General features: G+C 46.4%; 1 protein-coding gene across 5 annotated transcripts in view; it reads right to left on the bottom strand.

Moving 5' to 3' along the window:
* The window catches only part of FHOD3 (formin homology 2 domain containing 3), a 491,767-nt gene that overhangs the window by 280,971 nt on the left and 186,748 nt on the right, over window positions 1-24,048 (bottom strand). For all 5 annotated transcript variants that reach the window (XM_036822951.1, XM_036822949.1, XM_036822950.1 and 2 more), the window contains exon 4: window positions 5,470-5,537. In XM_036822951.1, coding sequence (XP_036678846.1) covers window positions 5,470-5,537 — 68 coding nt within the window. The remainder of the gene's footprint in view (window positions 1-5,469; window positions 5,538-24,048) is intronic.

The following is a 24,048-nucleotide window of genomic DNA, read 5'->3' as shown; positions in this document are numbered from 1 at the left end:
GCATAATTCTCCCGTCTCCACATTGAAATCAGCCCCTCATTTTAATTTTATGGCATTTCCCAATTATATGGAAGGAGGACGTGAGCTAACGGGGAGATGGGGAGAGGGAAGCAGGGGGCAGGCCAGGCAAATGCTCCCTTTGAACCAAGAACACACTCAAAATTCAGAGGGCACTGGGGGGAGGGGGGAGCACTGCTGTGCCCCGAAGGTAATGAAAGACAGCTGTGTTAACTCAGACTTTAAGCTAATCATGGCGTTGGAAGCAAGAGAAAATGGGACAATATCATGAGTTTTTGGAAAATTACTTTACACTCATATGTATAAAGGAAATAAAAATAATTCTCCCTCCATCCATATTCTTTTCCACCAGCATATGTATGTGAAAAGTGAAAATTTAGATGAGCTCATGTCTAGTCAGAAAGTTTTTCCAAGCATGTAACAAATGTTTATTACTTTAAACCTAGATTCACACATGACTTCATGGTGAAAAAGTGAGAACAAGCTCTCAAGAAACCACTCAAGCTAATCACTAATATTAATATAGCAGAGAGCTCACTGTCTGGAAATGGCACTTGGAAAAAAACACTGGACATTGTTTATAAAAATAATTCAGAACCCTAACTAATATTTATGCACATATGTAGATAAGGCACTTAGAAAATAAAAGTGTATGGATGATTAATGTAGAAAATATCTTCCAAATTGGCAATGTACAAGATTTTGAACACACATCTTGAAGTACACAGGCATTAATAAGTGATTTTTAAAACACTGGTTTCTAACTAGAATGAAGTCAACATGTTAACACTAACTGATATGAGATTATCCTTGAATTTCAGAATTCTCTATAATAGCCATATTTTAACCTGTGATCATTTTTTTTAAATGCCGATTAGTCAAGGAATATTCAACTCAATCCAAATGACCAATGGTTCTGTTTTTACACCCTTACACTCTGGTTCCAAGAAGAACCTCCACATCCAGAAAACATAAGATATGATGGAGGTGCAGACTGGTGGGTGTGGGAGAAGGTAATCTAAGCCCCAGACAGACTGCAGCCTGTGGAATCCACCCAATACCCAAAGCAACCCTGCCCTGTGTGTTAGAGCTGTTTTGTGCACAGGTCTGTGGTCTTCCAAACAGATTAAACTTTTGGTAGCAAATGGCTTCTTCCTTGCCTACATAATGCCAACAAAGGCTGCTCAAGAATATTTGTTTGCTGAATAAGTGGTAGAAACAGCATCCCTGAGAATTCAGAGAGACAACACTACAGAACAAGCATGGTGAGGGGATGTGAAACAAGACCGACATGTGTTTATTTTATCTTTTAACTTTGTCACCATGGAAAACTTGAAACATATAGAAAAGAAGACAGAACTATTTAGTGAACCCCAGGTGCCAATCAACTCATATCAATCCTGTTCCATCTATCACCCCACCCTGTCTGCTGCCATATTAATTTGAAGAAAATCCCAGACATCACATCATTTAATCCATAAATATTCCAATATGTACCTCAAAGGACAGAAAGTCTTTTTAAAATTATGTACTCATAATAAAAAATTAATACTTTCTTAATATTATCAAAAGTCCAGTCGGTGACCAATTCCAACTGTCTCAAAAATAGTGTTTTAAATTTTGTACTAGGATCCAAATAGGAGCCACATGTGGCAATTAGCTGATATAACTTTTATTTATTTATTTATTTATTTTTATGGCTGCGTTGGGTCTTCGTTTCTGTGCGAGGGCTTTCTCTAGTTGCGGCAAGCGGGGGCCACTCTTCATCGCGGTGCGCGGGCCTCTCACTATCGTGGCCTCTCTTGTTGCGGAGCACAGGCTCCAGACGTGCAGGCTCAGTAGTCGTGGCTCACGGGCCTAGTTGCTCTGCGGCATGTGGGATCTTCCCAGACCAGGGCTTGAACCCGTGTCCCCTGCATTGGCAGGCAGATTCTCAACCACTGCGCCACCAGGGAAGCCCTGATATAACTTTTAAATGTCTTTTAATTCATCTCTTTTTTTCCCTTGAAATTTGTGTGTCGAAGAAACTAGATCATTTGTTCTACAGAGTAGTCTACATTCTGGATTTTGTTGATTACATGCCTGCTGTGTGGTTTAACATGTGCCTCTGTCCTAGATCATTTGTAAATTGGTTACTGCATAGAAAGGCAGGATCAGATCCAGAGCTGATTTCTTTGGCTTGACCACATCCTCAACGGCAGTGCAAGTTTCCATGAGAAGGCATGTAATATCTGATTGTATCTCACTTCCATCATGTCAGCAGATCCTGATGCTTGATACCTAGATCCATTCATTCATTCAGGGTTGCAAAATTCTGACATTCTAATTGATACTCTAATTATATCACTCCTTCTTACTTGCTAGCTAGAATATTTTTAAAAGCAAAACTTCCCCTCAACTAAACTTTTGATTATCCTAAAGTTCATTCAGGAAAAAGTAAGATAAATGTCTGATTCTAAAATTTTACCCATTTTTCAAAATAACGTGCTGGTTCACCGCCATCTTCCTTCCACTGGTGACCAATTCATTGTTATTCTTTAGTATTATTATGAACTCATCAATGCAGATTAATCTGATGTGTTTTAATCCACTGTAATTATCATCCTTATTGATGCTTAATTGTCCATCTTCAGCCAGCCAGTGGGAGACCCTTCAATGTGCTCCCGAGTTCCTCTGGCAATAATCCTAGTAGTATTTGATAGCTTCCTTGCTATCTGCATAATAATATGTTCCAGGTTTATTTTACCCGTTTCCTACGCTAGACTTGGAGTCAGCTATTTCTCCAGGGAGCTCTGGTTCCTTTCTGTATTTTAAGACCACAATCTCGGTGCTAGTGGTGCATTTTGCTAATGGGTTGGTCATTGCTTCTAGTCCTCTTCAATAAACTTAGTGCTAGAAATATGCTTTGTTGCAAGTTTGTTAAGATAATAAACACCCTGGGTTCATTTTGATACTTCCAATTAAATTCAGGAATCCAGAGTTTTTTAACCTGACCCTTCTATCTTTCTATCAACTTTCTTCCACACACCAAAAATCCAAATCCTTAAGGACTCTAAGAATGACAAAATTAGAACACACACACACACACACACACACACAGAAGAGCAATACCAATACTACCACCAGCAATATGATTATTATAAACAGTTGATTTTCGTATGTGTGTGGTTCTGTTTCTTCTTAGAGTATATCCTACCCAGGGTACACAAACTGCAGTGTTTTAAAGTCACTTGGAATGGCTCTTCTCTGTGTGGTTCTGCCACCAACTCAGTGAGGTGAACACAGGTTTCAAAAGAAGTCAAAGCTGAACAACGGAAGCAGCAGGCAGGCTGAGGGGCTGCACGAGCTAGTGTGAGGGGTGGCAGGAGTGTGGTCCTCCGGTGGCACAGCGAGAGTCCAGCCCAAGTGCAGTCAGGGATATGAGTTCGAGAGGAGGAGGTTAACGGAGGGTGAAGAAGTTCTGTTTTGTTCAGCTAAGAAGCAGGGAGACACAGATGGACACGTGGGAAGTGAAGCTTTGGGGCAAGTAATTAGAGAAGCATTTACTCAATTAGAGCCAGGAAAGACTGAAGACAGACACCTGTGAGAGGAGTAGTCCGTTCGCCCAATTCGTTCATCTATTGCTTCAGTGGCACTGGCCACTGCGTGAGGCCCCAAAGACCCAGTGACGGAATCCAGGGAGCTCACAGATGACTGGACTCAGACACGCGCCCTGCGGTATCTTAGATTCCATTCCAGAGGTGAGCACAGAGAACTTCATAGAGGAGAGCCCTTGACCGCAGTGAGGGCTCATCTGGAGGATCTCCCTGGCAGGAGGAGACACCAGATGGGAAACAGAGACATGGGGAGTGGATGTGGGGCGACAACGCATCCTGAGATAGAAGCAATAGGTCCAGGGGCAAAGGTGCAGAAGAGACTTGTCCCCAGAACACAATCACGGGGGAGACAGCTGCAGCCAAGGACAGGGAGGTGGGCCGCAGAGGCCAGGTCCAGAAGGGCCTCAACGTTATACTGAGAGATTCAGACGTAACTCAGGCGGCTACACAGAACCAGCAATGAGAAGGACTTGGTCAGCCCCTCTGGTGGGAAGCTAGAGGATGGACCAAGCAGCAGGTGGTGCCCATGACAGCTGTTACAGTTTTCCAGAAGAAACGGCCTGAATCAAGGCCAACCCCAAACCCCAAGGCACTTCTGAGACATGCGACATGAGGCAGCAGTGGTGACTGAGGGTCATGCCTGTAGCTGTGGGAAGATGAGAAATGAGGACTCATCTCCAGAAACGCTGTCACTGAGAAGGGCTCTGCTCTGGGAAAAAGATGAGGGCGTGCATGGTTGAACAAGTTTGAAAATGAGACAAGAACGTGCAGGTGGGATGGACTGTTGGCCTGCCTTTCTGCCAATCCCCCTCAGACAGGAAGGCACCCATGAAGGGGACGGCCACTCGGCTAGAACTATCACAGACAGAAAATCCTTTAAGTATGTGAAGGAGACGGGAACTGAAGAGATATGGACCGCACCCTAGAGTCTAAAATCATGCCAGAAAGAACGATGAACCTACAGAGACACAAGCTCAATGCAGGCTCCATCGTCTCCACGAAGCCTCATCCTGCTTCTCCTGACCCTGCCCCGCCTGGCACAGCGGCCTCACCCTCCTCCCCTGACTCTCTGTCCCTCTTCCCTGTGGGTGACAGCTTGGAGTTTGCCTGCACTCCTGTCCTAGCCTTCTTCGCTAAGCTTGTGACTTGCCCAGGGGAGAAGCAGAGGGAAGGTTTAGGAGAGAAGGATAACACAGAACCCGACAAAGATGCTTGCACACGTGCACAAGGGGGCTTGTCCCTAACAGCACGGTTTGTAACAGCAGAACCCTGGAAACGAACCCAACTGTCTGCCAACAGAAGATGAACAGGGCAACCTGTGCTTCCTCCATACAATGGTTACTCACTCAGAGTTACCTCGGTCACGCCCACACTTATCCCGCTCTCACTAAGTAAGCCCGCAGCATGATACACACAGCATGATAACATGCATATACAGTTCATAGGAAAGAATATCACATATTATTGGTGAATATTCACCATTAGTATGGAATCGTGCATTTGCATGATAAACACTATATGTGACATTCAGTAGAGAGGGGACCCGGGGTGGGGTAGGAAGACAGTGGTTGGTATTGAGCAGAACACAAGACCTCAGTTACATCTGTAGTAGGAATTTTTTTTTTAATCTGAAGTAAATATGGAAAAATATTGTGATTTGATAACTTTTTTTTTACTTATTATGCTTGAAATATTTGGTATGGTAAAAATACTCAACTGATATTTTGACAGAATTTACATTGTACTCTAAAGAGACTTTTCTTTTTGTAATCTGTAAAAGGTATAAACTTGTCTGCATCTAATTCCACAAGCAATGCAAAAACAGAACCTGAGAGTACTTTTTTCTTTTTTTTACCTGAAATATCTGCTTCAGGGAGAAAAGGGCCCTTCGTAAATCTCGTCCACTGGAGTTGTACAGTTTTTCTGAAATAAAGAATACAACATATACAATTAATTAAACTGACTCGACAGATGGCAAAAACACAGAGAGGATATGAACAATTAATGAATTTCCACTGGAAAGGTGAGTAAAACAAATTCGTTTCATGCAGGATATCGACCTTACCCCCAGCGGTGCAAAGGACACTCCAGCTGTTGCAGGACGCAGGAAGAAGAGACTTTAAGTTGTGGGAAAGATGCCCTGATCTGCACCCTCAGTCCTCACCTCCCTCTCTCCAGAGCTCTATTTCCAGCTGTTTACAGACTACTATACTTGGTAGCCAACTATATCTGGAAAGTTAACACAGCCAAAACAGAACCTCCTTCCTTGCCTCACAGTCCCTGCACCACCATGCTTTCTGCAGTTGGGCTCAGAAAGCTTCAAGTTGCCTCCTATTCCCTGTGATCCAATGATCCAAGAGCAGCAGAGTGGCTCTAAGGACTGACCAGCTCCCTTGGTGACGGCCCTTCCAGCAGGAACCCAGCCTTAGCTCTGCCTGCACCCAGGCTCTCACTCATCTGAGACGGGTTCAAGGATGGGTCCTGGCCCAGAGCAAGGCAGATGGAGGAGCCCCTGTCAGTACCCTGGGGCTCGACACTCAGACCAACTTCTACAATTGGTCACATTTAACATGTACTAGTTAGGCCAGGCCTCATGCATAAGGAGGGGAGCTCGATCCAGGACCCACCCTCCAGAGGTCATAGTGCAGCAGGAGAGGCAGATGAGTATGGCACAATTCCTCACTGGCCAGGGGGGTGGCACTGCAATGCCCTGAAGGAGCGTCACATTCTTCTGGTGTATGCATACTCCCAGGAGCATGGATTCCACTCAGCTTCCCAGAACCCAAGCTTGGCCCTGACCCAGGTGGCTCAGGTGCCTGGGGTTGGGTTCCTAACACTTCATGCCAGACCGCCCCAAGGTAAATCATCCAGCACATATTTACTGAGCACCTGCCAGGCACTGAGGGTACAGTAGTGAAGAGTGAACTTACAGCATAGACTAAGCAATCAGACAGCCTGCATTTCAAACCTGGTGTCACCACCCATGGCTATGTGATCTTGGGCACAGTATTTCATCTCTCTTGGCCTTGGATTCCTTATCCGTAAAATGGGAACAGACAATAATAGATTTAGAGGAAAATGGTTTTGCATTCAATCAAGCACTGATATGATGGAGTAGAATGCAAAATTATTTAAAATATTGAGAATAATAGAGTTCAAAGCAATGTCACATGCATGGCCAGCAACCCTGGGCTTCAATGACAGCCTATGGGGGGGGGACTAGGGGGTGGGGTAATGGACAGAGCCACATTCCCCTCTTGTGTGAGTGGCATGGACTTGAGTGGAAGGGGATGGAACACTCAGATCTAAATGACTTAGCAGAAGTCTGGGTGTGATAAGGACATGCCCGCTTTGCACTATGGCTCGAGAAGTGAACAGGCTCCCATCTGAGAGACACTTAAAATGACAGAGCGGCGAGGCTCAGCATGTGAATGGCAGTAGTTTCCTCGAAGGCCTACCTACGGACATCCTGCCCGCTTCCCCTCTTCCCATCCACCCTCCAGACCAAGGCCAGAAAGACTGGGTGAAGATGACCACCTGACGACATCACTGCCCCCATTTAAACCCTTCAGTGGCTGCCCGCTGCACTGAGCAGGAAATCCAAAATCCTTTAAGTGGCCTGTCAAGCCCTTGGTCACACAGCCCTGGCACCCCTCCCTCTCTGTGCTGCAGACACGCCGGTCTCTCGCTCCTGAGGCAGCGAGCCTCCTCCAGACTCACAACCTATACACACAGCTTAAGGGGCAGAGGCAGGATTCTGTGGGGTTGGGGTCTGGGGGGTGGTGTCTGACCCCAAGGCCTCCTAGTTGTTTGCCCACCATGGAATCTCCCACCTGTAAATCCAATATGCAGTCCACAGTCACTTGTTAATTATGAAGAGTTTCGATTAAGAGAGAACCCGTCACCTTCCTGAACAAAAGGAGCCAGGAAGACTCCAAAGGAATCCACCATCCCCAAACTAAACGTCTAATTCATCATAGACCCTAAAAATTGAGGCCCGATGACTCACAAGCTGACCTCTAAAGTATATGCGTGGCCTCAAAGGACATGAGTAATACATGGAGTGAACTGCATCACCCTGCAGTAGAACCCAGGTCCCTGGGGAGATCACTTCTTCCTCCAGTTTCTACAGCTAACGTCTCAGAATTCTCAAATCCCAGAGGAACAGACTTTGTTTGTAGCCAGTACCACTTCTAATAAGAATAAAGCTCTCAGATGCAAGCATGGGGCTACATATACCCTGAAGAACAAGGGCAGATTTAGCTTATCCGGGAAGAGCGTCAGTAGAGGACAGAGTCAATTCCAGGTACTTCTTTATAAGGTAATAAGGCTTGCATTACTTTCTTGCTTATACACCACCAGACGACAGGCAGAAATATGTCTTACATAGGTTCACAATATCCCAGTTAGAGTCTCCTTTAGTTATCAGCGATTTGTCACAGCTTCCAATTCATGCGAATGAGAATTATGGTTTGTTGTGTTCTGACTGCTAAGTTTTTACTACTTGGTGCTATAATCAAAATAATCATTTTTTTAAACAAGGATTAAGCATTCTTCAAATGGCATTTTTTCACTCTTTTTTAGGGCTGAGTAATATTTCAGTGTATATATGTACCACAGCTTCTTTATCCATTCATCTGTGGATGGACACTTAGGTCACTTCCATGTATTGGTTATTGCAAACAGTGTTGCTATGAATATAGGGGTGCATGTATCTTTTTGAATTATAGTTTTGTCCAGATACATGCCCAGGAGTGGGATTGCTGGATCATATGGCAACTCTATTTTCAGTTTTTTGAGGAACCTCCATACGGTTCTCCATAGTGACTGCACCAATTTACATTCCCACCAACAGTGTAGGAGGGTTCAAATAGGGATTAAGTATTAATAGAAAAAAATTCAGCTGAGAATGACAACTTTTTGTTGAGGATTTTTACATCCATATTCATTAGAACATTAATCTATAGTTTTTGTTTCTTGTAATGTTGTTGACATTGAGGCAATGCTGACCTCATGAGTTGAGAGTACTTCCTCCTCCTCTACTTTAAGAAAAAGTTTGTGTAAACTTGGTATTACTTATTCCTTAAATGTTTGGCAGAATTCTCCAGTGAAGCTACCTGCACCTGGAGTTCTCTTTAATAAAAGTTTTTAAACTATGGATTCAATTTCTTCAATTAACATAGGGCTATTCTAATTATGTACTTCTTCTTGAATGAGCTTTGGTAATTTGTATCTTTCAAGAAATTTCTCGGACTTCCCTGGTGGCACAGTGGTTAAGAATCTGCCTGCCAATGCAGGGGACACGGGTTTGATCCCTGGTCCAGGAAGATCCCACATGCCACGGAGCAACTAAGCCCGTGCACCACAACTACTGAGCCTGCGCTCTAGAGTCCACGAGCCACAACTACTGAGCCCGCATGCCACAACTACTGAAGACCACACTCCTAGAGCTCGTGCTCCGCAATAAGAGAAGCCACCGCAATGAGAAGCCCGTGCACCACAATGAAGAGTAGCCTCTGCTTGCCGCAACTAGAGAAAGCCCACGCGCAGCAACGAAGACACAACGAAGCCAAAAACAAACAAATAAATAAATTTATTTTTTAAAAAAGAAATTTATCCATTGCATCTAAATTGTTAAATATATGGACATAAAGTTCTTCATAATATTCCCTTATCCTTTTATTGACTAGAGCAACCTCCTCTCTTTTATCCTTGATATTGGTATCTGTCTTTTCTCCATTATGCTTGGTCAGTCAGTCTAAAGATGTATAAATTTTATTGATCTTTTCAAAGAATCAGCCTTTGATTTAATTCCTTTTTTCATTGCTTTTCTGATTTCTATTTCATTGACTGCATTTGGCTTAATTTGCTCTTTTTTTCTAGTTTCTGACGGTAAAAACTTAACAACTAACGTGAGACCTTTCTTCTTATCAAATATAAGTATTTGATGCTAAAAATTTCTCTCTAAGCACTACTTCAGCTGCATTCTACAAATTTACATATATTGTTTTTATTTTGTCCGATTCAAAATTGAATGAATCTTGAACATTTCTTTCATTTCAAAAGGGAATAACTTAATCCTGTGGGGTTTTTTGTTGTTGTTGTTAACCTCTGGTTTATTTAGAAGTACACTGCTTAGCTTCCAAATATTTGAGGATTTTCCAGATATCTTTCTGTTACCAATTTCTAGTTTAATTTCTTTATGGTGAGAACATAGACTTTGTATGATATCAATTATCTTAAACTTATTAAGGTTTATTTTATGGCCCAGAATATGGTTTATCTTGATGACTGCCTCATGTACACATGAAAAGAATGTGTATTCTGCTGTTATTGGCTGAACCATTCCGTAAAAATTCACTAGGTCAAGTTGAATGATAGTGCTGTTCAGGTCTTCTTCTCTTACCAAGTTTCTGTTTATCTGTTCTATATTTTACTATGAGAGCAGTATTGAAATCTCTATTATACTGAATTTGTCTATTCCTTCCTTCAGCTTTATGAGTTTTTGTTTTAGGTCCTTTGAAGGTCAGTTGTTAGGTACACTCACAATTAGGATGGCTATGGCTTTTAGGTTAAGTGACCTTTTATCATTTGTAATGTCTCTCTTCATCCCTGGCAATATTTCTTTTTAAAGTCTACTTTTCTAATACTTATACAGTTAGTCAGTGTTTGGTTAGTGTTTGCATGGTGTATCTTTTTACATCCTTCTATTTCTAACCTGTCTATATAGAGTTTCTTGTAGGTACAGTTGCAACTTGTTTTCATCCAATTTATCTTTTAATTGGTATGCATTCTCTGTATTTTTAACCTCTAGGACATCACAAATGCCTCCTCTGTGGCACTAGAATAGAAGACCTCAGGGAGGCCTCACCCTTTGATGAGAAACATCCTTGTACAAATGCCAAAGATATCTTTGAGTGGTGCCAAAAGTCTCTCCCCCTCCGTTTTTTGCCAAGTGTCTTAATTAAAACAAACAACAATTTCTATTCAAGGAGTAAGTACTTTTCATCCCAATTGTCTTTAATTTTTTTAATTAGTTTTACATTCTATTTAAATAATCGTATATTTCAAACAAAGCTGAATAAAAAAAATAGTATGGTTTCCAAATAATTCTTTCTTTAAAGTGAGAAAATTATCACTACCACTTCAGAGAGCAAGTTATGAGTTTTAATGTAGTTTTGTTTTTTTAATATCAAAGCTCAAAAGATCACCTAACCTATATAAGAATATTACATATTTTGGCTGAAATGTCCTTTAAAATACTTTGTTTTTTAATTCCATAAGCTATAAAGCATTAGGTGAGGTCTAAATCAGAAATCCTTCCATCTGGCATCTGTTAAATTGTAGCTTTTTTTTTTAACCTTTCATAAAAGTGATTGGCAGCGAAATTTCATTTTTATGGCCATAGATACCCTCTCCCAAAGTACTGCAAACCTTTCCATTTTCTGTGCGATAAACATTTTAATAAATGTCACGAGTTGGTCCCCATATTATATGAGAACAATACTGGAATCCTCACCATTTTGGTTGAAATTTAAATGACCAAATACTCACTCAAAGAAATATTACTCTAGAGTACTGATATTTTGGGAAAAGGCAATTGATATTACCTCTCTAAAAAGAACCAACATCATGGTGTAAAATGAAATCACAATGCTTAATTAAAACTCAAAATTACCATCCATCTTAAAAACATAGGGTACCCAAAAGCCTCCATGCCCTACCTGACTTGTTCTGTTGATACTTTATATACGTCTTAGGAGACACCACTGTTTACCTAGAGGTTAGGAAGGATTAGGGATCAAGGATGTTTGTAAATGACATGTAATTTGTCATTTTATGAGAGGTACCATTCCTGCTGGTAGAAGAGCAGCCAGCAGATGTTCTACCACGTCAGATACCACACCCAAACCAAAGACTGCTGACAGCCCTTCAATAAGAGGAGTTACACAGGCCAAAGGAGAAGTGTTCCTTCCCACAGCCCAGGTCCTGGCTTCCTTGCTGCTGGGCTCGCCATGCTGCGGGTGGTGTGGTCTGGAGCTTTAACTGCTGGGGGACCTTCTGAGTTCAAGGAATTGGGTGTTCCATTTACATCTCATCCAGGCCTCACCATACAGAAAGTCAGACTCACCATGGCTGTGCTGGCTTCCTCTTCGTCTTAGACTAGAGTGTGAAGGGCTCACCTAGGAACAGAGGATGGCCTGCCAGCTTCCCAAGGGTATGCTTGATGTCTCTCCTGGATGCATGTCCAACAGAACATCAATCACTCCTTTAGAAGTAGTCTGTCTATTCGGGTGTGATTCTCAGTCCTGGGTTACCTAGTGAATCCAAGGCTTCCTCAGCGAGTAGGACTGATAACCTTGGTGCGCCCTTGGTCTGCCACCAGTGTCTGCAGGCTCTCCTCTCTCTAGGTGGGGCTCGCGTGCGTGTCTCTGAGTCTGTGTATATAGGTGCGGATGCACCCTTGGCTTCAGCCCGTGGATGGTGGAGCAGAGCTTGGAGTTCCTCTGATCCTCCTACTATACCCCATACACTGTGTGGACTGTCCTCATGGGTCCCAAGTCCCAGGGGAGGGAATTCTATGTGTGCACATTGCCTGAAAATCAGGCAATGCAAAAGAAAAAAAGACCTCAAATGCTGAGCACAGGGCGGGACGTGGAGCCCAGCCTAAGTCAGCAAGAGGGCAGCTCCAGGGGCTCCACCTGTATGTGAACTTCACACTTCTCCCAGGAGCTCAGAGGTGCTCCCTTCTCCTTGAACACCTCGGTCGTGAATGCATGTTGATGAGGGTGCAGCCCCTCCCAGGGGGTAGGGGTGTGTGTGTGTAAGGAATAAGATGGTTCTTGCCACCAAGACTTGGCTTGAGAGTCCCAAGTCGGAGCATCAGGGAAAAAGGCGCCTGGGGGACTAAGTAGTGAAATGTGGGACGCTTCTTGGCAAACATCAAAAGAGCACAAACAGTCAAACTCAAAGCAGAACCTTCATATGTAAAATGTAAGGCTGGGATCTGGTTGGATTCTCAAAGGTTTGCCATTCTCCCGAAGCTTTGACACTGCCAGGTCGGAAGTGTGCAAAGAAGTCCCCTCCCACCAGCACAGCCCGGGGTGGCCTGTAGCTCAGGAGAGCTCAGGCTGCAGAAGGTCCCATGGAAGAGGCAGTGCTGGTCCCAGCAGCTGGGGAGAAGCTGTAGGTGCGTGCAATTATACGTTCATTATTTTTAGGTCAAGCACACAGAGTGTGCTTGGCCAGTAAATGAATGTGCACATTCATTCTCCCCACCCTTCCAGGCTGAATCTGCCTGGGGTGCAGGCATTCGCCTTTGAGTAAAGGGCCGTTGGGAGCCTACAGGTGGTGGGGAAAGGAGGTGTAATCAGAACATCATTTGTTAAAGTCTTTATAAGCCCTCCCATCTTTTCTCTCCACAGTTCTTGCCATTTAAAATGAAATATGTTCCTTTAAGAGATGTAATTAGTGTATTACATGATAAACTAGCTTATAATAACAAGGAGTTGAGGGCAAATTAAATAAAGGCCATCAGAGACCATTCCGGCTCTGTCTTTGGGAAGGAAACCTGCATGGCTCGAAAATCTCAGTGCTGAAAAGCACAACCGCAGAGGTCCCGTGCTTCCTGCTCAGCCAAGAGCACAATGGAGAAAACCTCAGTGTGAGGGGAAAGAAAGACCAGAACATGAGAAGGCACCAGTGAAAAAAACAGAACCAGCTTACATCGGTGAAAGAATGTGGAGGGGAAGAACCAAATGCATCTGTGGGTGTGTCTGGGGAAGTGGGCTACTGAAAGATGCATCTAGAATATCATGCTTTCAGGCTCATAAAAATCACTGACTTTAATAACTACAGCACACCCTTTTCTCACCAAGAGGCAAACTCAGTAACCAAGCACTCTATAGGGAACTGGGACCAAGACACAGGGGTCCCTCTTCTGCACGAGGAGACAATAACTTTCCTCCTACCCTTGGGCTGCTACGAAAGACATCACACGTAGAGAGGAGATTTATTCATCAGCTAAATACCATGCCTGCATTTAAAAATCTGTTTGCACCAGCTACAGAGAATGCAACCAGCATGGTTTTTCAGATGCAGCAATGAGAAATGAGCTCCTGCTTTGCCTGGATGTAGCTGTGACATTTGCTCTTCAGACTCCCCACTTAGAACTGGGAAAATGTGACAAAAGACAACCTGAAGGTCGGTGGCCAAGCTTGGGTTATGCTTCTCTCCCCAGCCAGGAGCCCACAGCCCAAGTTACTGTCAACACTGAGTGAGTCAAAAGAATTCAACTCTGGAAATTCTTCCCATGAATTCAAATGTGCCACATGATACACTGATGACTGGGAAGTATAACCCATTTCAACCTGAAACTGTTACTCAGTATAACAAGTTGATATTTTAAAGAAAAAAAAAAAAAGTGGCACAGTAGAAACTATTTCTCAGTGAAAAAAACTGCTGGGTCAGATTTTGGAAGCCATTTTTTCCAGTGATTGGAGTCACACTCTTTGAAAATCATACACAAGTCACAAAAAGATGTTCAGACACACAAAATGTTAATAGTTTCAGAGAGCATGGGTACCCAGAAGCTCCCTATGGGCCTTCAGGAGATTCTATGGACCAAGAGGTAAGAATCCTTGATGTAATCCAACATCGTCATTTCACAGGTGGAGGAACCAAGGCCAGAGAAGCGACATCATCGCTGGCCCCAGCGCTGGGATTACGGGTTCTCAGAAGTGGAGGAGAGTAACGGAAAATGCCTAGCAGAAATGGAAACGGCCTTATGTTCTGTTTGTACAATAAAAATAAACAACTGGGCCACTGACATTTGCTCACATCCTAACCATGACACTCCTGTCACCACGTAAATTCAGAAGAAAACACTCACATATAAAAGCAACGGCTCCTGTTCTGGGGGACCGACCGTGACAAGTGCCAGTGGTGATGATGGTGAATCGGGATGCATGAGGGCCCCCCCAGTTAGCCAAGGGGCAGCCTCCTCAGCCTGAGGGTGGAGAGGCTAAATGTGAATGATGAGAAGGTCCCAAGACCCGAAGAGGCAAGGCTGCTTCAGGTGACCTTCTTTAATCCCAAATTCCCTTAGAGTGCAATCACCCTTTACATAGTTGTAACATCATCCTTCTAACAATCCTTTCTTGATTATCTCCTAAGCAGGGAGCATGCCAAGCACTCGGGCGACGGACGGAAATGAAGACACTCTCAGGCATCAAGAGTTGATGGCCAACTGGGGAGGACAGACATGTCCCCAGATAATGCCACTGTCACGTGAGAAGGACACGATGACACTAAGGGGCCGCAGAGGAAGGAGCGGAAAACCCTGTGAAGCTGGGGCTGGAGATGGAGCTTCAGAGGCGGTGACATGGAACAGACTTCGGAGGCTTGAGTGAAAATCCACCCGTGTGAGAAGTGCTGTGCAGAAGGCGAATGTGAGGAAGAGAAGAGTAGTTGTGCAGCCTGCACGGCTGCCAAGTGTGTTCAAAGTGGACCACACTTCAATGGGGCCAGGACACGGGCAGGTCGTGCAGGGAGAGCACCAGGCTGACGATACCCGGAGGGTTCACGCGGGCGGGGCCCAAGCTGCTGTGCCCTGGAGTTTCAGCTTCATGTCTCTCAGGCAGGAAGGAACCCAATGAGACAGGGTTGTACAAAGTTCACTGCCAGTCCGGTGAGCGAAGGCAGATAAACTGAAGGGAGTAGGAGCAGGAAACCAGTTAAGAGACCTCTGGAATCATGCAAGCAAGATGCGATAGGTCAGGAGGAGAACAGCGGGGATGGAGAGGAGGGGTCGACTTGAGAGAGCTTTAGGGATACAGCTGACTGTGGGACCAAGCAGGTGAAAGACTCCCAGATTTCAGGCTTGGCCCACTGAGCTGGCGGCGGCGGGGTTTGGGGTGACACTCCCTGACAGATGGGACACTGGAGGAGCTTGGGCATTCACTGCCAGCAAGCAGTGCCCCTGCCTTGAAATGGACCCCGAGACAGCCAAATGCCATCCTTGACTCTTTCGGAGACGATCTAGGGTCAGGAGAAGCCTCACTCTCCAGCCTTCATGCTCCAACAGGGAATAGGGCTTCCCTGCTTCCTCCACCTCTCCCCTCCCTGTGTGCCAGGTCACCTCCTCCTGGAGACCCCTCCTTCGCCTTCCCAGCCCCTCTCTGTGAATCCTGGCATTCACCCATATTGTCACACTTGTCACGCGGGTTGGAATGAGTTCTGATAATGGTGGTGGCTTTTAACCCTAGAAATCGGCCATTTTTCTTAATTTTTCACAATCAGTGTTTGTTTAAATATTCCCAACATGTAATGATTCTTTTGCAATTCTACCCCCTCACGAAACTGTGAGCACCTTGATGTCAGGGCCCATGAATAACTTACCTCTATATCCCCAGGATCTAAGATCTCAATAAATGATTGATTAATGAATTGACCAAGTTGACTCTGGGGGCTGGAAAAAGAACCTAGGAGGAACACTCACCATCCACATTCCTAATACCCCCAACATGTGGCCTGGTTATGGCTTTATAGGTTCACCCAACCTAAGAACATGCTAGAGTCTTGCTTTCTGTGAATGAGCCCAGCCCCCAAAGACACAGCCCCACTCTGCCATGTCCCTGTGGCCACAGGGCCTAAGAAGACATGAAAAGCATATCCACAATCATAATTGCCAAAACTTGGAAGCAACCTTAGGGTCCTTCAGTTGGTGACTGGCTGACAAAATGTGGTACATCAGGCAATGGAATATTATTCACTGATAAAAAGAAATGAGCTGGGGCTTCCCTGGTGGCGCAGTGGCTGAGAATCTGCCTGCCGATGCAGGGGACCCGGGTTCGAGCCCTGGTCCGGGAAGATCCCACATGCCACGGAGCAACTAGGCCCGTGAGCCACAACTACTGAGCCTGCGCGTCTGGAGCCTGTGCTCCCAACAAGAGAGGCCGCGATAGTGAGAGGCCCGCGCACCGCGATGAAGAGTGGCCCCCGCTTGCCGCAACTAGAGAAAGCCCTTGCACAGAAACGAAGACCCAACACAGCCAAAAATTAATTAATTAATTAATTTTAAAAAGAAAAAAGAAAAAAGAAATGAGCTACCAAGTCACAAAAAGACGTGGCAGAACCTTAAATGCATGTTACTAAGTGAATGAAGCCAATCTGAAAAGGCTGCGTACTGTATGATTCCTACAATATGACAGTCTGGAAAGGCAAAACCATGGCAACAATAAAAAGATCAGTGGTTGCCAGGGACTCAGAGGAAAAGAGAAAATAATGAATAGGTAGAACATGGGGGATGTTTAGGGCAGTGAAACTATTCTACATGACACAATAATGGTGGCTACATGTCATTACATATTTTTGTCCATACCCATAGAATGTACAACACAAAGAATGAACCTTAATGTAAACTACAAACTTCAGTTAATAAAAATGCATCAATTGCTGTTGTGTTGCTGAAACTAACACACAACATTGTTAATCAACTATAATCCAACACAAAATTTAAAAAATTTTTAAATGCAGCAATATTTATTCATCAATTATAACAATGTACCACATTCATGCAAGATATTGATAATAGGAGAAACTGGGGGAGGCTGGAGGGGCATATGGGAACTCTCTGTACTTCTTGCTCAATTTTGTCTGTAAAATTATAACTGCTCCATCCAAAAATAGTGTCTATTAAAAGAAATCATAACCAAAGGCGAGACTACAGGAAGTGAAAGGCCACAAGCTTGGAGGTTATGAAGGGCACTGCTTTTCCCAACCACTCTCTGCACGTGTGGCCACAGGCCTGAGACTCGACATATTCTGCCACAAAGCATTACTGGTCTTTCCACTCACACTTACGTGGATCTCCCCGCTCCAGAACCAACTCGCATCCATGCCAGTTTCCCTCCGGGCCCTGGCAGCATCTGGCAAGGGGCCGGGGCTCAGAATACATGGCTAACGGACAGATGTACATGTTGTACTGCTTAAGGCCAGGAATCTGTTGACCTTGGATCCCTAAAAAAGGGTCCACAGAGGAGATTCAGGCACATCTGTGCATACATTTTTAGCCCAGGTTTGTAGCCTTCCCTGACTTCTGAAGGGCAGAGCACAGAGAACTTTTAGGACCCTAGACATCCCAGGATGCTTCTTTGTAGCCCTCAGCAGGCTTTCCTTCCTTCAAACAATCACTGGCCACTTACCGTGCTCCAAGGGCCGTGCCAGGCGGGGGAATAAGAGAGACGCACAAAGCACGACCCGGCTTCATGAAGCTTGCAGTCAGCGGAGACAACGTGTCAACAGCAGACAGCGGGGACGCAGGCGCCGTGCTAGAGAGGAACACAAGAGGCCCCCCTGCAAGTGGCGAGCAGTGTCCAAGGAGCTGTCGACCAAAAAGCTGCACCAGACTTGAAATTATGCAATTACGTGCCTGGTTGCTTGCCTGTCATCACCACCCTGCCGAGCCCCACCCAGCTCCACGTTCTTTCTGCCTGTGACCTTGGGAACCACACCACCACCCTTCTCATCTTCACTCAGCCCAGGCAGAGCCATGGACCTCCGGTTCTGAATCCCTTCGTAGTGAAACCGAGTGGGACCCTATGGGACTCCTGGGCATGGAAGCCCTTCTGTCCCCTGTTTCTTGTTTGTAGGGAATAGACTCCAGCCTCCATGATCTTCCCTGAGTTCCAAAGGGCAGATTCGAAGAGTTGCTAATCAGGGAAGGGAGGGGTTGCAGAGACAAGGGAGGAGCAGCTAAGAAACAATAGAGCAGCTTTGAGGCAGGTCCTGGTTCCGCCTCAAGGGATACACGTAACAGTATCTTTGAGCTCTTCACAGAACTAAAACGCCCCAACAAATGGAAGTGTTAGCAGTCTTCATTCCAGAGAAGACTACCTGAGGCCAGATTAAAGGAACCAGAGAAGCTCATGAGGAGGAGACCGGCTCAGGCCAGATTAAAGAAGTGCAGGCACACACCCTAACCTTATCAGCAACCCCGCCCTTGAACCACTGCTATAAAACTCCTCACCAAATCCTCCTGGGCTGGGGACACAGTTTTTCAGGGGCACGAGCCCGCGGTGTCCCCCTTTGCCTGGCAAAACAATAAAGCTATTCTTTTCTACTTCATCCAAAACTCCGTCTCCAAGATTTGATTCGGCACCGGTGCACAGAGGCTGACATTTTGGCAAGAGTAGGAAAGGATTTTTCCCTCTGAACTTAGGGCACCAGCTAGCTTTGGGCCCCAGCAAAGGGCACAAGGGTACTTCCGTCTGCTCCCATCTCTGCTTGAACAAAAGTGTCTCTTCTCAGAGGCAAAAAGGCCGGGGTCAGCTAGTGCAGGTCACTTAATGAATTGGAATTCTGTTTAAAACACGCCTTCATTTTTCCCCAGAATCAAAGAATGGTAGATAGAGAAGGGTCCTCAGAGACCATCCAGCTCTGCGATCACTTGCCCAGCCGCAGGACCCTGTGCAGGGGGGCCCAGAGGGTCTGCACATTGACACCACCCGCTAAAAAGGCTGTTGACCCAGAGTAATCCGATCGTTAGCATCTGAAAGCGGCAGAAACACCCTGAGGCAACGAGTGGTGTGAAAAACAGGTGATGGAGACCTTTCACTTCAGAATTCCTCCCCTCCCTCCATCTACACGCCTGTCTCTCTCTCCTGCCACGGCTTGGCCCCTGCCCTCCTGCCTTTCCCCTCTCCTTCTCTCCTTCTACATTTCCTTCTTCCTTTGCTCTCTTCTCAAATTAGGAGCCTGGAGAACCTCAAAACAGTTACTTTATTTATGGGCTTTTATCATTCCCTTTATTTTAGAATTAAGTTGAAACGTTTAGATGTATGTGTTTTGTTTGTTATTTTTTCCCCAAAATGACATATATTTCTCTTCCTAGTTCTAACAACCACAGAGAAACTGCACTGCCAAGTGGTTTTGCTTGAATGTGGGGTGTTTTGCCCCTGAGATGGCCACAGCACAGCGGCAGTCACTGACTGCAGCTCGGCGCTTCTCACCCCCACTGGCAGGGCACAAAGGGAAGAGACGTTTCCTGATCAAACAAGCCCATTTTCTCTCTGTGCTTCTGGAAGCATCCAGAGTCCTTGGCGGTGTCGACAGGAGACCATCCCTCTCAATTGGGTATGAGGCCCAACTTGGCTTTTACTCTCAGGGGGAAAAAATTTAGGAGAAGAGAACCATCCCAGCACAGTGGCCCAAAACCACATACCACAACCCCAAGCAGCCCCAGAGGACACACATCAAAACTACTCAACCTCTTACCCAGGCACCGACTGCAGCCAGGACTGTCCCAGTCTTGGCCTCAGTGAAGCACCCTGTTATTCCCAGGCTCAGCTCACAGAACCTACCACCAGTGTCCCCCAACCTCCTCTCGTGCCCACCGTTGGGGGCACAGTGCCCACTTCCCCTGCCCTCTCCTGCACTCCCAGCTGGCAAGGCCCTCGCCAGGCTGCACCATGCACTGCTCTGGTTGGCACACGGCTTCCGCACCACTCTACTGCCATCCAGACTACTAAATCGATGTTTGCATTTCGGAAGACATTCCTCTCTGTGCCTTGGTTCTCATATCAGTAAAACAGGATTAAAAAACACACATTCCAACATTCTAAAGCAATGTGATAAAGAACACAATAACGTTGGCAAAGCACCTGGCACACTTTAGCGCTCAGTAAAGATTACTTTTCCTTCTCTCGCCAGCCCCAAAGGCTTCAATGATATTTCTAAAACATACCCAAGACCCTCCACAGAGTGACTTAGTCGGCCCTTTCACTCTGGGCTGGCAAGGCACCTCCTGTCATCTGTCAGGTCCTTCTTACTGTGCTGAGAAGGTCGCCTGAGCTCAGACAACCCAGGCTGGGCCCCAGGGGTGCCTCTCCAAGGCACCATCACTCCTGCGAAGAGATGGTCTCTTCCTTCCTGGGGTCGATGGCTTTTGACAGGAAAAATGTTCACCATCCCTGCCCTAAACACTCTGAGAAAAAGAAGTGAATGTCTAATCCTCGGAGAGAAGATAAGGATCATTAGCTGGGGTCAAAAGGGAACAGTCTGGCATCAATCATGTCACCAAACAGAGATGGCAAAACTCAGTAGTTCACCTGACCCACCCCATGGGGCCAGGCTCTTCCTTTAAAGATTCTTCAAGATGGAAATAGCCATTAATCTACAGCGAGCATCACAGAACGCAAACCAAACTGCAGCAGAGAAAAGGGTTTTTAAAACAACTGTTTTGAATAGAGTTTATTCACTGACCAAGGGGGAGGAGGAACCACAGTAAAAGAACGTCGTGTTGCATTTTTACAATTAAGTGCAGCAGACCTTAAGTATTGGTTATGTCATGGAGCAAACACACGTCTGAACTGAATGTTTCTACACATCAAAAGGACAAGCTGCCTCCCAATCCTCCCTGACCTCCTGACACTCCGTCTGGGTTTATTTCTAGGCCGTGCCAAGGTCCTGGGCCCAGGACGGCTGAGTCGAGGGTGCCCGACAGCTGCGGCAAGTAGACATAGTGAAAACTCGAAATGAGCCAAGTGTGACTGCTCGTGGCCTTGGTGGTAACGCCTAGGTGAGCCCAACGTACCGGAGAACTTACTTAGGAAACAACGTGGACGCAGCCGCCGGCAGACTCCATCACAGAGAAGAGGACCAGACAGCTAGGGTTGGGCGCCTCAGTGGAATCAGTATTTCCAGACCTGATATTTAATCAGTAGGCATTTTCTAATGAAATCAGCTAGCGGCCTAGGTGCAGCTTCTCCCACGGAGTAAAGGAGCCGTACAGTGACCCATATAGAGAGGGGGCTTGTGACTCTGAGCCACTCACAGGGAGTCACTTCGGGGGGTGGGGGAGGGCACTGCATCCTAGCCTCAAAGATGAACACTACACAGTGATCCCGGGAGGAACTTCGAGTCTAACGGGAGAGAGAGACCCACGGTTAGATACGTTCAGGCCAGGTAAACTCTGGGAAAATGAGTCAGTTATTCAGGTGAGTAAAGGCAGGCACAGCTTTCCAGGCTGAGGGGCCAGGTGTGAGAGACCCCAAGAAATGACAGAGCCTGGTGTTACTGGGGCAGCTTTGCAGTCCTGTGATGCCAAGGGGCAGAGCCATGAATGCGCAGCACCAATTCCATTTCTCTGGGTTAGACACGGGCTGAGTCCTGAACCGATCACCATCATGCTCGTGGCCGGCTGGCTGAGCAAGGCTTTTCTGGCATTCACTCAACCAACGCTATGTCACTATGTGTGTACCAGGCTCATGCCGTTTCAGGCTCACGCCGTGTGCATGGTGACCTGCCACGGTGGTGCCGTGGGTCAGCCAGTTAAAGTGCTCCAGCGGCACTCTCCCCCGACCCCCAGCTCCTCAGCCTAGAAGGCCCACTTCCTGGATCTGACTGCCTCTGACCCTGACCTCCTTGCCCCTCCAGGGCCTCGGCCTCCGGAGGAACAGCTCCAAGCTGGGGCCCACCTGATTCACCTGGTGCCATTCAAAGGGAAAGCACTGGGGAGCCCTGGATCTTCAAGGAGCGGCGGAGAGTGAGGGTGGGGAGCAGCTAAAGAGGAGACTTCGGGCCAGGATGCGCTCCATGGTCGGGCGCTCACCCTCAGTGACTCCACCACCCATTCACACTGGGCTCTGAGCCAAGGGAGCCTTTAAAAGAAAGAGTCACAACCACAGGCCACCGAAGGGAAAGGCAAGCAGAAGGGCATGCCCTTCCGACACCACAATGCAGTCGTCAAGTCACCGTCACTCAGGGCAGGCCTCACACGGGTTGGATTATTTCAGGCAGGGAAAGTGAGTCAACTTCTGACTGTACATGACAATAGTCAGGGCGTGGGAGTGGGGAAGGGAGGGGGGCTTAAAGTACCTGTGCAATAGGTGACAGTCTCTTTGGCTCCCGGCAACCTACCACCCACCCGGCCCTAATGTCCAAGCTCCATACACACTCACCCCTAGACGCAGATGGCGGCCCCCTTCCCTTCCCAAGGGCGGACAGTATTTCCAGGAGTAAGAATGGGATAACGGGGTACGGGGCTCAGCCACACCCTCTGTCTGAACCATTATCCAGGTGGCAATGCCAGGTGCAAGGCTGGGAGGGTGGGTGGCGACAGAACCAGGAATGGGAAGCAGGCGGGGGTGGCTTTCTTCGGTGCCCTCCGTGTGGTCTCCCTTGGGCTCTGCCCCGACTCCACACAGACCAGAGCCACAGGCATGGAAAATGTCCTCAGTAATCTTTGTGGTCGGACAGCAGGGCCCCAGACTTCACCACACCCCCTGAGGGGCTGGAGCTCTTTACTCAGGAAAGAGACATGAATACCCGTCATTATACCACACTTAGAGGCTCCCTCAAACACTGACTGCAGATAAAGGTGCCATTAGAACAAAACCAAGCGCCCAAACTGTTGCTTTGCCTTGCAAGGAAGCAGGGATTTGTTTCATTTTTCTCCTAGTCTGAAAATTATGAGGCCTGTTTTTTTATATTCTCATTGGGACCTAAGACAATTTTAGCCTCATTCCACCCGTTCATACCTGTATTTAGAGGATAGAGAAGCCAAGTCAGCCTTAAGTCGGGGAAGCACTTTTAGCATCTCCATGAGTCAAGTCAGAATTTAAAAAGCAACCCTTCCCTGTCCAGGCCCACACATGGCATGTGAGGGACACAGAGAGGGCACAGCCATGCCTACCTTCAGTTGCAGAGCAAATCATCAGAAACTCGGGCTGCACATTTTCTGAGGCATATGTTGAAGGAATGAGACAAGTGAAGAGAAAAAAGTTTCAAGGACTCAGCAACAAAAGGGAAGCAATGAGAGGCGTGGTTGCCTGTAGGAGAGCAGCCTTCCTGATGGAGAACTAGCCACAGTTGGGGTTGTCACGTGACTGATGTGATTTATTTTAAAATAGACCAGCTGATGCGTGGTACCCTTAATCTTCTCACGCTTGAATGTGCATAGAAATCACCTGGGGAGCTTGCACAGTGCAGATGTGGATTCAGTCCATCTGGGGTAGGCCTGAGATTCTGCGTTTCGACCAAACTCACAGGGCCCAGGACCACACTGGGAGAAGCACCGACCCTGGGGGGCAGGTTAACACCTGAATTGCTAGGAGAGTCCACACCCCTACCACCAGGGGTGACCAGTTAGAATCTGAAGGGGTCCACACCGAGGGTGGCTACCACAAGGGGCTCTAATCCTGCCAGACCTGCTCCCCAGAGCGCAGTAACCAGCATCACAGATGATACAATACTTCAGTGGTGAAAGGAACGGTATTCAAGATATGTCACTGACTAAGAAAGTCACCCCACCCTTTACCCATGGATAACCTCTGAGCCAGCCCTTCATCGGAAAATGGGAGCAACATAGAACGCACCTGCTCCTGTGAAAATACTTGGGGAGGTATTTTACTGGCATGAATTATGACCTTTTCCA

The sequence above is a fragment of the Balaenoptera musculus genome, chromosome 14 (genome assembly GCF_009873245.2).
Source record: "Balaenoptera musculus isolate JJ_BM4_2016_0621 chromosome 14, mBalMus1.pri.v3, whole genome shotgun sequence".
Taxonomy (NCBI): Eukaryota; Metazoa; Chordata; class Mammalia; order Artiodactyla; family Balaenopteridae; genus Balaenoptera; species Balaenoptera musculus.
The sequence above is the reverse complement of the archived record's forward strand: the minus strand, read 5'-3'. Positions and strand labels throughout refer to the sequence as shown.